The sequence below is a fragment of the Gadus chalcogrammus genome, chromosome 22 (assembly GCF_026213295.1).
Source record: "Gadus chalcogrammus isolate NIFS_2021 chromosome 22, NIFS_Gcha_1.0, whole genome shotgun sequence".
NCBI lineage: Eukaryota > Metazoa > Chordata > Actinopteri > Gadiformes > Gadidae > Gadus > Gadus chalcogrammus.
In genome coordinates this window covers 6,666,931-6,680,865 of record NC_079433.1, presented here as the reverse complement: position 1 = coordinate 6,680,865, position 13,935 = coordinate 6,666,931, and the positions used below count along the sequence as shown (strand labels likewise).

The 13,935-nt window shown below is 46.0% G+C and overlaps 1 protein-coding gene across 1 annotated transcript in view; it reads left to right on the top strand.

Annotated features, from left to right (window-relative positions):
• The window catches only part of LOC130376229 (CUB and sushi domain-containing protein 3-like), a 387,391-nt gene that overhangs the window by 286,442 nt on the left and 87,014 nt on the right, over positions 1–13,935 (top strand). The window contains exons 15-20 of the mRNA XM_056583449.1: positions 5,076–5,258; positions 6,845–7,171; positions 8,560–8,754; positions 10,533–10,671; positions 11,235–11,422; positions 11,694–11,882. Coding sequence (XP_056439424.1) covers positions 5,076–5,258; positions 6,845–7,171; positions 8,560–8,754; positions 10,533–10,671; positions 11,235–11,422; positions 11,694–11,882 — 1,221 coding nt within the window. The remainder of the gene's footprint in view (positions 1–5,075; positions 5,259–6,844; positions 7,172–8,559; positions 8,755–10,532; positions 10,672–11,234; positions 11,423–11,693; positions 11,883–13,935) is intronic.

Below are 13,935 nucleotides of genomic sequence, written 5' to 3'. Positions count from 1 at the left end.
AGAAAATGGGAGTCCAACATCGCTGAGTATCCTGTCAGCTCCCTCCCAGGCAGGCCTGGCGACTGACGCCAGCCGGCGACTTCCTCCGCCTGTTTTGAAGACCGAAATAAATAGTTTGTGAAACTTCCACACCCTGCCATCTCACTTACCTTCGCCCGTCATAGTTTTGGCGGGAATCGGAAGAAAAAGTGTGCCTTACAAGGAAAAGCTTGGGCATGGATTCCCAGGTTTACCCAAGTGACAGCCCACTGCTGGCTGCTCTAACCGCGGGCCGACTGAGCCACCACGTCTTGATCGCTGGCAAACAAGACAGAGATCACCCTCTTCGTCCGTAATGGCTGAGAGTGGAATGGGGCGCTGGTGGGCAGGCACAGGCGAAATGGCAACACTAACAAGGAGCACCGTTCCACATGTATTAATCAGCTGCAGGCGCCTGGATCAGCAGGTGTGTTTTGGATGCGAGTTTGTTTATTTGTTTGTAATCTGTTGTCGTGCAGTAGGCGGTGGCACCAGCTGCTGTAGGTGGAGACGAACAGAGTCGTGTTCCTCCGAGTGGTTGTGATGGCGGTGGCGAAGGGCGGTGGTGGTGCAGATGGTAGAAGGAGGCATGACGAGGAGTTGGCCATGGAGCCGCCTCTATGACTGAGGTTGAGGCTCTCGCTTTGGTCATTTATTTCCTTTTCATTTTGCATTATTTTTCCTCTCCACTCGATCCTTTCTTCTCTCCTTCTCTGTCCCTTCTTCTCCTGGCCCTCGTCTTCTCTCCCTCTCCTCTCCCTTTCCCATCCTCTCCTCTCCACTCATCTCCTCATCTTCTCCCTCCTCGCTACTCATCTCCTCTCCTCACCTCTCCTTTACTCTCCTTCTCGTATTCAATCACTCCTACATTTGAGATTTTAATTTGGATTTACCTGCCGTATTTCATGGTTTTATACGTATTTTCTGTAGGTGCTGGGTTTTATTGGCGGGGAGGATGTCAAGGTGGGATTTAACTGTGTGTTTGACCCTGTGGGGGGGGGGGGGTTGGTGTTTCTGCCAGCTTGGACAGAAATAAATAAAGCGAGACCAAGAGTTATGTTAGGTTTTCCATGCACCTGAAGGATCAGTGATGTGTGTGTGTGTGTGTGTGTGTGTGTGTGTGTGTGTGTGTGTGTGTGTGTGTGTGTGTGTGTGTGTGTGTGTGTGTGTGTGTGTGTGTGTGTGTGTGTGTGTGTGTGTGTGTGTGTGTGTGGCTGCATGGTTGCATTAGAACTGTGTGTCAGTGGGATCCAGATAAGAAGCAGGATTCACTTCATCAAACACACACCCACACACACACACTCCGTTAAAGAACATTTCATTCATAAGTTGAAATATGAACTCATGAAATATTCATTTACAGCATGACCAGAAAAGTGTTTTTGCTTTACAGCTCTAACTATTATGAATTCTGGTGTAAGCCTTTTTGTGTGCACTGTAATATTTGTGTGGGTGTGTGTGTGCGTGTATGTGTACCTGTTTGCATGCATGTGTGAGTTTGTGCCATATTGTGTGTTCCTTTCCATTATCAGCTTTCAGGTCATCTCAAAATTGCATATGGAATTTCATTTTCTCAGGGAAAATTACACTTACCGTATGTTATATCGAGGTTCATCCCTTCTAATTTTCTTTGTCTTCCCCTTCACGTTTTTCTTCATTTCATTTTTTTACACTTTTAATGTATTTAAACCTCAATCCCTGAAACGATACTAAGGAATTTAGTTGCTACATCATGGTGAAATTCAAACACCACACAGAAATATGCTGTAACACACAATTAAGAGCCATTGAGAACAGAAATACAGTCCCTTGGCACCGGCATGCGTCCAAGACAAAAGACGTGGAAAATATAATTGGAAGGGAACCATTTGGTTTGAATATATTAACGTGAGTACAGCAATGAAAATTATATTATAATTGGTGTGCAGTAGCGAGTCCTTTTTTGAACTATAAATGCGAGGCACGTTTTTTTTTATAGAAGCAGTATGTTTGCTTGTCATGTTTTGAATGTTGAAATGTTGCAACCAATTAAAGAAATTAACACCGCTTGGAAGCGAAACGTTCATCTTAACATAGACTCAAAAAGAGAAACTGAAGCAAAGTCAGTCCACCCGTGAATTGGAAAATAAATACCATGCTTACCATTCCATCGTCATCTTGTCCACACATTTGATCTTCCATAGTCGCCTGAATTAGTATTTTAAAAACCAACGCGCAGTGAACACAAGAAACAGCACTTAAACGGTCTATAAGAGGCAGCAGCAGCGGGAGCCGTCGCCGTGACTAAGGTCCGATTTCCATGCAGCAGGTGTGCGCTATCGTATGCGTGTATGATGCCTTCAGCGCGTGGCGTATCACAGTTCTATAATCACTTTTCAAGGGGGGCCGGAGTGGGGGTGGGGGGTGGGGGGGGGACCGCCAGACGCTTACCTGAGGGCCCCGACATCTGGGAGCCGGATCGAAGCGACTAAAAACTCATTTATTTCCTGGTCCGTAAAGCCGCTCGTCTGTTAAAGATTACGGCGCTCCCGCCCTTGCTCCGACTCCCCTGGGATTTTATTGTTATTTTTTTGTTATTTCATTTTGTGTACGTTCAGTGCATTTTTTTTTTTCTCTCTCCTTGTTTTAGTTTGGGTTTTGATGCGCTTATATTGATGTGTGCGGATAAGAACGAGCGCTTTTCCAGCAGCTTGCTAGTATTCGCGCATTGCTAAACTCCTGGCTCCCTGCTTTAGCATGGGCCGCTATGCTAGCTATCGAGCTATCTGTGCTTAAAAATATTCCCTGGTTTTTTCCTTTATTTCTTTCTTCCTCCCTGCCATTGCTGCTCCCGAATGTTTTCACCAGCCAAAAAGGGAAAGTTAATTAGTCATGCCTCGATAAATTAAATGTTTCCCTGACGAAAACATCTCTAACGTAACTCATCTTCATTCTACATTGTAATCTGTTGCATTCTTTATCGGCTTGCATCGAGCAAGCAAGTGTGAGGGGTAAAAAGGGACCAGGCCTCGTGACCGGATCGTTGCTGCATGATATAGCATTGACTGTAATATGTAGCACTTACTTAAGTACTCCAGATTTATGTCAGTGACCAAGCTGTGTGTGTGTGTGTGCTTGCTTGTGTGTGCCTGCCTGCGTGTATGAACTTCTATGGAGAATAGTGGATACACATGAAGGTTGATGAAATAAACATAGCGGGTGGAATAGCACTCATGTGCAAACATAAAATACACTACATTATGCAAGTTGCATAGGCATTCTCTCTCTCTCTCTCTCTCTCTCTCTCTCTCTCTCTCTCTCGCTGTCTCTGTCTCTGTCTCTCTTTCTCTCTCTCTCTCTCTCTCTCTCTCTCTCTCTCTCTCTCTCTCTCTCTCTCTCTCAATCTCTCTCTCGCTCTGGATGTGTACACAGACACACGCATACACATATCCCAATGAGTTAAATCCCTTTAGTCAACATGTTGTTTATATAATTAAATGGGGTTATGTATCTGCATATCTGTGTCCCAGAGAGAGAGAGATAAGAGTGAGCGATAGATAGAAAAGGAGAAAGCAATACTATGTATTTTATAGAAAGTCTGGTGTGTGGCAGAAGCAATCTCAACATTTCTAGCTGGATTCGTATGTTGGTTGGTAACATGTAGGAGAGTGTGTGTGTGTGTGTGTGTGTGTGTGTGTGTGTGTGCGTGTGTGTGTGTGCGCGCGTGTGTGTGTGTGTGTGTGTGTGTGTGTGTGTGTGTGTGTGTGTGTGTGTGTGTGTGTGTGTGTGTGTGTGTGTGTGTGTGTGTGTGTGTGTGTGTGTGTGTGTGTGTGTGTTTTGCAAGTTGTGATTAGTTGAAGTATAGGAATGTTCCGGCAGTGGGTCCACTCTCCAAAGCAATTTGTTCCCTGCAAGGTGTGTGTATGTGTGTGTTTCGCAGCCCGTGATTGGTTGAGTCTGTGGGTCTCATAAAGACAATGTCATGATGGAAATTAATGCAATACATCACAAATATTGCACACTCACGCAAACACACACTGAGCGACCAACAATGAAGCACAAACACAGACACACACACACACACACACACACACACACACACACACACACACACACACACACACACACACACACACACACACACACACACACACACAAACAGACCGACATGCACACCGTCCTTTGGGGTGCATGCTGTTGTAAATAAAAGCCGAATGCAGGAGTGAGTGGAGGAATAGGAGCGAGGGGATGAGAAAGGAGAGGGTAGGCCAGCAGCAAAATGAAAGTGCTTAGAGGAGAGAGGGGAGGTGAGATAGGGCTAAACGTTGGCTGGCAGGCCTTCCCAACAGTTTCCCCCCCCCATTGTAACTCCTCCTCGAATAGATGCTTGTTTTTGATTGGCTGGAGCGAACTCGCTCCAGCCAATCACAAACAAGCATCTGAAACGGAAAGATTCCGCGTGTTATTACAACAGACATAGAAACGGATTGAGCAGTTCCACCTTCGACCTCTTGACCCTTACCTTCTTCAAAGAGACAAAGAATTATCCTACCCAAGTCGTGGTTCTGTAGGCTGGGGCATTCAGGTGGTCATCCAAGTACTCGCTTTGCCTCAGTGATGTTGTCTTGCCAATGTGCTTTGGGTGTGAAGGCTCTGATCAACAAACAAGCAAGCGTATGTATATATGTGTGTGGTTTGATCCGCTGACGTAGCGGTAAGCCGGTGAAGTATATCTATTTCATGGTTACTTCGGGTTACTGTGGGAACCAGGAAATACGTTGTGTTTCCTGTTTCGCCGGGACCCTAGATTACTTGTAATGAATCGCCCCCATGTGTTCCCATTACACCGGGGAGCCCAACCTCGCCAAGGCACATTCGACTTCTAGATTTAAGGTTCCTAAATCAGGGAAACATTGATTCTTAAAGTTAGACCGACTTTTTATTTACAGAGGCCCGGGCCAAAAACAGCTGAGTGGACGGGTTTCAGTGCCCCCTATATGAAGGCCCCCCCCTCCCCACCCCCTCCGTGATGTTGGTTTATTTATTTATCTGTTGTTTTTGTTTGTTCCGACACACAGAAATAGACAAAGAGAGCTGTGGAGACCCCGGCACGCCTCTGTACGGCCTACGAGAGGGCGACAGCTTCCTCAACGGCGGCATCCTACGCTTCGAGTGCCAGTTTGGCTTCGAGCTGATTGGGGAGAAAACCATTTCCTGCCAGGACAACAACCAGTGGTCGGCCAACATCCCCATATGCATTTGTAAGCATGACGTCACTTCTCTCCACGTCCTGATCGGTTGCTTGGTAACTGTTGGTCAACGTCTTCCCTGGTATTTTAATGAACATCCATAACAAATAGTTCAAGTTCAATTGTTACGAATATTCCTTTCTGAACAATTCGTCCTACTCAATGTTCGTGTGTGGATAAAAAAATAGTTGTCATGAAAGTACCTATACCTAAAATATAATTAATTCATCCCCACCCTGCTATATTTAGCTACCTTCGTATTCTTCAAGTCTTTGATGGAAATCGACACAAACTGGAAGATGTTGGAAACACAACAGAAATTACCGTTTTCCTCCGAGTTTATCACATCCACACCACCAGCACGCCGTGCTCCGGCATGTTCCAACACATTTGAAATGCCAGAACATGAATTTCCAGAGCCGGGCTGCACTCATGAATACTGATTCCCCCCCTCATCTCCCACCAAGAGTGGATGTAGAGTCCTCCAGATCTCTGTTGTCCCCCACACAGGGAACGGTTCATCTTTTTTTAAATCTGCCGCATTCAGAATGCTATTAGTCAAAGCTCTGACCTCCGTCTGAACGAGAGATTGGTCAGACTTCCCGCTCCCTGAACATTAATACTATATAATATAATATTCTGCAGGCCAGCTGTAATGCATTGCAGCCAGCCAGTCCTTCCATGCTACCGTCCTCAGACTTTACTGGTTCTTTTCCACCATTAAAAAGACATACGGCTTCATTACAGTCCACAAAGGGACATGTCTTATTTTTCATAAGCACACTTCTTCCGTGGGCAGGCTCCGGATGTTACACGGTCTTTTGAATCCTGGGTCGTCTCCAGCAATTTATAGATCCCTTTGAGATGGACTTTGATGAGAAGTTCAGCAGTCATACGTTAAGAAATAAGAGTGAGAGAACCAGGAAATGAAAGTGGAATGAAACTATACCTATAGGCAACGGAGGGAATCATGACATTTGCTCATTGCTCTGGTGTCATTGTTTCCGGTTGCCATAGGTACTAAGCTGGAGTCATTATGCCCTGGGGGGTCTACTGACCGATGTAAATATGGTGATCCATATTTAACAGGAAGTCTCATTCTAGGTCACCCCTCCCTTTGCTTTATTGGCCCTTTTATTTTATCTTCCTTTCCTCTTCTCTGCATCTCCTTATTTTATACGTGATTCCTTCCTCCCTGTCAATCAAACCGTCTATCCATCTCTATGTCTATCTTTTCATCCATCTATCTATTTGTCTGTCCGTCTATTTTCTCCATACATATATGCATCTGCTCATCTCTCGCCTTCCGTCAATCTCTCACTCTCCATCCATCCCTCCCTCTATAACCATCCATTTCCCTCTTTATCTATCCATCTCTCCTTCTCCATCCATCCATCCATTTCCCTCTCTATTCATCCATCTCACCCTTTTTATCCATCCATCTCCCTCTTTATCCATTCCTCTCTCCAACTTTATCCCTCCATCTATCCCTCTCCATCTATCCATCCAACTCTGCTGCTATCCCTCCCCCCTCTCCCTCCTCCCCCCACTCTCACCTCCCCCCTCTCCCTCCTCTCCCTCCCCTCCCTCCCCTCCAGTCCCCTGCATGTCCAACTTCACGGCCCCCGCAGGGACGGTGCTGTCCCCGGACTACCCGGAGGGCTACGGGAACAACATGAACTGCATCTGGCTGATCCAGTCGGAGCCGGGCTCCCGGATCCACCTGGCCTTCAACGACTTTGACCTGGAGGCGCCGTACGACGCGCTCACCGTGAAGGACGGCGAGGGCGCCGAGGTGGCCGTCATCGGGCGCTTCTCGGGCGCCGAGAGCCCCACCCACCTGACCTCCAGCACCAACACCCTGCGGCTGGAGTTCCAGGCGGACCACTCCATGTCCGGACGCGGGTTCAACATCACCTACATGTGTACGTATGGACCTGTCTGTCTGTCTGTCTGTCTGTTCAACATCACCTCCAGCTGTACGTATGGACCTGTCCGTCTATCTGTCTGTCGTACATCATTTACATGTATGCACCTGTCTGTCTGTCTGTTCAACATCACCTACATGTGTACGTATGGACCTGTCCGTCTGTCTGTCTGTTCAACATCATCTCCAGCTGTACGTATGCACCTTTCCGACTGTCTGTCTGTCTGTCTGTCCAACATCACCTACAGCTGTACGTATGCACCTGTCTGTCTGTCTGTCCAACAGCTGCCCGTATGAACCTGTCTGTCTTTCTGTCTGTCTGTCTGTCTGTCTCTCTGTCCAACATCACCTGCAGCTGTATGTATGAACCTGTCTGTCCATCCAACACCGCCTACAAATGTCCCTATGAACCTGTCTGTGTGTATGTTTGTCCGTCTCTCTGTCTGTAATATCCCTCTGCATTATACGTATGAATGTGAAGAGGTCTCTGGTGATATGAAGTGGCAGAGTTGAAATCTGTTGCAATGCTGCAAATCAAAATGTTTGGAGAACCTTAGAAGTTACCAAAAGTACTTTGACCAAGATAGGTATCGATTTTTGAAAAACCAGAGTATGTGTACCACATATCTTTGAAAGACAAATAGCTTTCCCTATTTGATTGCTCTTTGAATCATTGACACATAAAGCCTTGAATAAAAACTGCCCCAGTTCCACATAAAGCCTTGAAAGAATAAGAAAGGCATTTTTTTGAAACATTAGTTTTGACAGAATATGACTGAAAAGCTTTTAATATTTCACTTTGCAAACCATGGGGACAATTCCTTCAACTGGTGACTCTGACAGGCCGTAATGGTAACGGCAGAACATGAAAAAGGTCACAGTTTTCTTGCTCATCTGACCACACCAAGGACAAAACTCAGTTTTTGCATCCAATGATTGGCTAACAAGAGACAACACATTTTTACTGAATTGCACAACGATTTTGATCCATGACAACCTTGCTCCTATGGGTAATGAGTATCCATACACACAGGGAATAGATTTAGATTGTAGAGCTTCAGTGGATAGATCCGGAGTTTACAGAGTCCAGTGTTGGAAGGAAGTCGATGGATAGAATAAAGTAGATGGATCTTGAATATACGATCGCACTGATTTGAGTGACGCACATTTAGACTCTTGAGATACCTTAGGAGCAGGTAGGGGCTACGGGAGTCCACCTCAAGGGTACCCCCGGGCGAAACGCACTGCGGACATCGAGCTATCCAGCCCGGAACCTTTCTCCTAGAACCCAAACCCCCCTAACCACTAGACAAGCCTGCTCCTCATCCTCCTCTTCCTCCTCTCCCTCCTCCCTCCGCCTCCTCCACGCTCCTCCTCCTCCCACAGCCTTCGGCCACAACGAGTGCCCCGACCCGGGCATCCCCATCAACGCCCGGCGCTTCGGAGACAGCTTCCAGCTGGGCGGCTCGGTGTCGGTGGTGTGTGAGGACGGCTTCATCAAGACCCAGGGCGCTGAAACCATCACCTGCCAGCTGGACAAAGGGAAGGTGATGTGGAGCGGACCCATACCCAAGTGTGAAGGTGAGGAGGGGGGGGGGCTCGGGGCGGGCTGGGTTTTTAACGTCGGAGTTGATTCAGAAATGGGGCGAGGTTGTTTTCGGTCTGAACCATGCACCAAGCGGATAGCGATCCCAAGTGACGTCGCTCTCCGTTGTTGAATTTAGGGCCGATATTTCTGGACGTTTTTTTTCTTAAAAGCTTTAATGACAATAATAATCTATAGACTTTCATATTTTTTTTCATATTTATCCTAACATTTTGTTTTCTGTTGCTTGCTGGGGTCACACTGATTCCGCCAGCATATTTGACACTTTATTATAATTTTGCATCAATATAATTATTGTCGTGGCCTAGAAACTCAAATTATTAAATTACGGTTTAGAACGATTATTGTTATTCTCGTAACCTAGAAAATAATGTTTTTCAATAACCGTTCAGCAGCATTGTTGTTATTCTCGTGGCCTACAAAGAATATTAAACATGTCAATTTATCATCGTTAATGTTATGGTCGTGGCCTACAATCTAATATTATACAATTAACATTTAGTAAAATTATTGTTATTGCCAAAGCCTAAGAAGTAATGTAATATTACATAATTCTATGACCATGTAGCCTCGTTATTGATATCGTAGTGGCCTAGAGCCTTTTATAATGGACGAGGCTGAAGCCTACGACACTCTTTCTGTTCTAAACTTTAAGAACAGATATAATATCACATAACAAACTCGACAAACAGTAATACCTTACATCGTGCTTCAAATGGAAATCAGAACCTATCCAAGCAGCCCCTGCGTGTGAACCTGCTCCCCGGCCGTCGCTTGGGAACCGCCAGGCCATGGGATGGAATAAGAGGGGGGTCATTTATTTAAATGACAGGCGAATCAATCTCTATCATTAGCGTTTGTAATCATAATTACTTGAGCTGGAACTAGCCAACCCTCCCGAGGGTGGCAGCTATTTCCTGTGAGCAAAGGCCGACCCCCGGAAAAATAAATGAATCGAGAACCCCTCATGAAATAATTAATATTACAAATATTAGTCGTCCTACTTACTAACAAATTGAAAACGAAATCCAAAGTATGAATCCGATATGTATGTTAATGCCGCCCGGTCCTGTATATTAATCGCTGTTATGAATGCTTATTAGCTTCTGGGGCCGTGATTTTTCTTTCTTGGGTTGTATGTCATGGGGTCCAGATTGTTATGTGCACAGTGGGCAACATGCCCCATCCAAGATCAAACTTAAGATGTAGAGTGCTTTTCACTTAACAAAACGCATCTCCTTAAAAGTAAATGGCACTGTTGGAAAAAATGAAGAGTAACACAATCCTTTGTGTCTCTCTCTTTGTGTGTGTGTGTTTGTGTGTGTGTGTCTGTGTGTGCGTGTGTGTCTGTCTCTCTCACTCTCTCTCTCTCTCTCTCTCTCTCTCTCTCTCTCTCTCTCTCTCTCTCTCTCTCTCTCGCTCCCAATATGTCTCTCTCTCTCCATCACTCTCACTTACTATCTCCATCCCTCTCTCGCTCTCTCTCTCGCTCTCTAACTCTCTCTCTCTCTCGCTCTCCCTCTCTCGCCCTCTCTCTCTCTCCCTCTCCCTCTCTCTCTCGCTCGCACTCTCGCGCTCTCTCTCTCTCTCTCTCTCTCTCTCTCTCTCTCTCTCTCCCCCTCTCTCCCCCTCTCATCCCCCATATCTATCCCATTTGTCTGTCTATGTCTCTCTCTTTCTCCCCTCTCTCTTCACCTCTATGTCTCTCTCTCTCTCTCTCCCCTCCCTCTTTCCCTCTATGTCTCTCGCCCAGCACCATGTGGAGGCCACTACTCAGCTCCAAACGGGGTGATCCTGTCCCCTGGTTGGCCCGGCTACTATAAGGACTCCCTGAGCTGTGAATGGGTGATCGAGGCCGAGCCCGGACGCTCCATTAAGATCAACTTTGACAAGTAGGTTGTCCCGCCAGGACGTTAATACAGACAATCCTGGGCCAAGATCGCGCCCGGAATCCACCGCATTGCGTTTATAGCCAAATAAAAGGGAGATTTGTCCAGCCGCACATTTTTCCATTTCCGCTAATGTTTGTTTTTTGTGCGAGTAATAATAGCGATAATAATTGTGGCTTGGACTTGCCGGGCCTTTCTTACAACCCAAAATGATTTATGAAAGAAGCGTGTCAGCTGGCATCGAAGCAGTCACTGCTCCCAGTTATTTCCTTATTTTTTGGTCGTACTTGAATTCAGCTTTTGTCGGAATTCAAGCCTCATTCAATGTGAAAATGAGGTGAACTAAACGCAATGGGCTGGCGACGAGCTCTCCTCGGGCGTGAGCGCGAGAACAAATGGAAGCGAAGCAGGACTAAAACCCTGGGAAAATCACTTTCAACTGATAAGGAATGGGACTGGCTTGCTAGCGGTGTCGTTCTTAGTGTATCCGAACGCGTTTTACTCTTTGTTTGAATTGTTTTAAACACAACATTACCCCCGTAACCCTGGCCCCCGCCGCTTTTCAGGTTCCAGACAGAACTGGGTTATGACTTCCTGGAGATGCACGACGGGCCCAACCTGCTCTCTCCTCTGATTGGCTCCTTCAACGGCACCCAGGTGCCCCAGTTCCTGTTCAGCACCACCAACTTCCTGTACCTGCTGTTCACCACCGATAACAGCCGCTCAAACGTCGGATTCAAGATATTGTATGAGAGTAAGTCGACGCCAATGCAGTTATTGATTATCAATCGGGTTCATTGGTTGGTTTGAATAGTGTTTATATTGATGTTTTTATTGTATTTTGTTCGAAAAAATACATGAACATTTTAGCATATTAATTGTTTTTGACAAGCAAAGTATTTTATACTAATTACAATAAAAAAGTCTCTTCAAAAAACTAAAATTAATCATTTTAAAACACACTTATGAGTATGACACAACTTGATGTCAACCGTTGTATTTATTTTGTCCTTCTTTCTGCTCAGGCGTCACGGTGGACAGCTACTCGTGCCTGGACCCCGGCATCCCGGTCAACGGTATCCGGTACGGACAGGACTTCTCCATCGGCTCCACGGTGTCGTTCGGCTGCGACCCGGGGTACAGGCTGAGCCACGAGGAGCCCCTGGTCTGTGAGAAGAACCACTGGTGGAGCCACGCCCTGCCCACCTGTGACGGTACGTAGCCTCATCAGCCAATCAGGGATCAGGAAAATAATAACATTTGAATATGCATCCAGTGCTCTCTGTGAGAGCCGGAGGGTAGTGTGGGAGATGTCAGAGTTGGGGAAAATGTTTGCTTCAAATTGAAATAACTGCTGGAAAAGATGAATATCTTATATGATGGGATTTTCGTACCACTCACCAACTAGTGAGTGGTACGAAACGTTTTCTCAAAAGTATTTATTAAAAAACGTTACTAATTATGCTTTAGTTGATACTGTCCCTTGAATGTATTTGAATTGATTCATGTAATGGGTATCTACAGCCAAGACATACAATCATGTACGTGCACCTGTGCATTTGTGTTTGAGCATGCGTCTGTGTCAGTGTATGTGCATCTGTGTGTGTGTGTGTCTGTGTGTGTGTGTGTGTGTGTGTGTGTGTGTGTGTGTGTGTGTGTGTGTGTGTGTGTGTGTGTGTGTGTGTTTGCATCCATATGTCTTATATATATGGTGTGTGTGTGTGTGTACATATGTAAATTATCTATACATATGCTATGTGTGGTGTCTGTATTGGTGTGATTGTGTGTGTGTTTGTACGTGCATCCTATATGGTGGGTGTGTGTGCGATGTGTGTAAATATTTAAATAATATGGTATGTGTGGTGTGTGTGAGGGGTTACTACATCATATATATTTGGTGTGTGTGTGTGTGTTTGTGTGCTACTGGGGGCAGGTGTAATCCACAAGGGGCTGTCACGCAGCCTCCATTTGAGCCAACAGGAAACACACAGAGGTCTGAGATGGGTGACAGAGTGTGTGGTGGCTGTCACACACTCTCTCTCTCTCTCTCTCTCTCTCTCTCTCTCTCTCTCTCTCTCTCTCTCTCTCTCTCTCTCTCTCCCTCTCTCCCCCTCGTTCTTTCTCTATAGGTGTATGTCTATCTCCCTCGCTCTGTCTCAAGTCCCAAACTCTAATCATTTGTACAGGCTAGTGTTGGGTTTAAATACACTTCTATAGATGTAGCTATGGACAGACTGCTTTGTTCTGAGTGTTTCACACTTACACACACACACACGCACGCGCACGCGCGCACGCGCACACACACGCAAACCGTGAGGTCAGCTCTGGCAGCTCTATTTGAAGCAAGGATTGGATATAAATGCATCCGTTTCCACCTCTGTTGTGTGTGTGTGTGTGTGTGTGTGTGTGTGTGTGTGTGTATCTACTGCTGTGAGTCATAACCCCTTAGAGGGGGATCCAATGAGGGGTATCAGGGGACCTGTGGTCTCTCTCACTCTCTCTCTCTCCCCCCTCCCTCTCTTTAGACAGGGATGACCTTCCGCAATCTTTTCCCCATCAGGGTGCAAACTGGACATAGAAGGGAACAAATGCACATGCTGCTTTTTCTTCAGGCCCTGAGTCTATTTCCCCCCCCGCTGTCGGCTCACGTTCAGTGAATCACATGGGTCGTTGTGTTGGGGCAGCTATCAAGGCGCCTGATTTACTCTGATGCAGAAGAGGAGAAAGGAGGAGAAACCTGATAGCCATCTTTGGCTGCAGATTGCACCGTTACCCCGTTACATTCATCTGGCGAGGGGTGAGATGTGTCAGCCCGCTAGCCAAGGAAAATGCAGATGTTTCTTGTGATTCGCCGACCAGGAAAGACCCGTGTGTTGTTTCATTAAGCAAACAGCGTCAGGAGGAAGACATGAGGGTTTTAGTCTGGTTGTTTATTTTGTGATTATTCGTTATTTGATATAAGACGTGGAACTAGAATCATTATCCACGGTTACCAGTGATGAATAGGATTCCAGTAACCTGTACTTGAGGATTTATAGTGAAATGTACTAGATATAGATATACACATCGTGATTTTTTTAATACATTACATATAAATAGTGAATACACCAGCATCTAGCCAAAAAAAGATTCCTGGTAACCCAGCACTTTAAATATTTAATGGCTAGTGTGTATGTGTGTGTGTGTGTGTGTGTGTGTGTGTGTGTGTGTGTGTGTGTGTGTGTGTGTGTGTGTGTGTGTGTGTGTGTGTGTGTGTGTGTGTGTGTG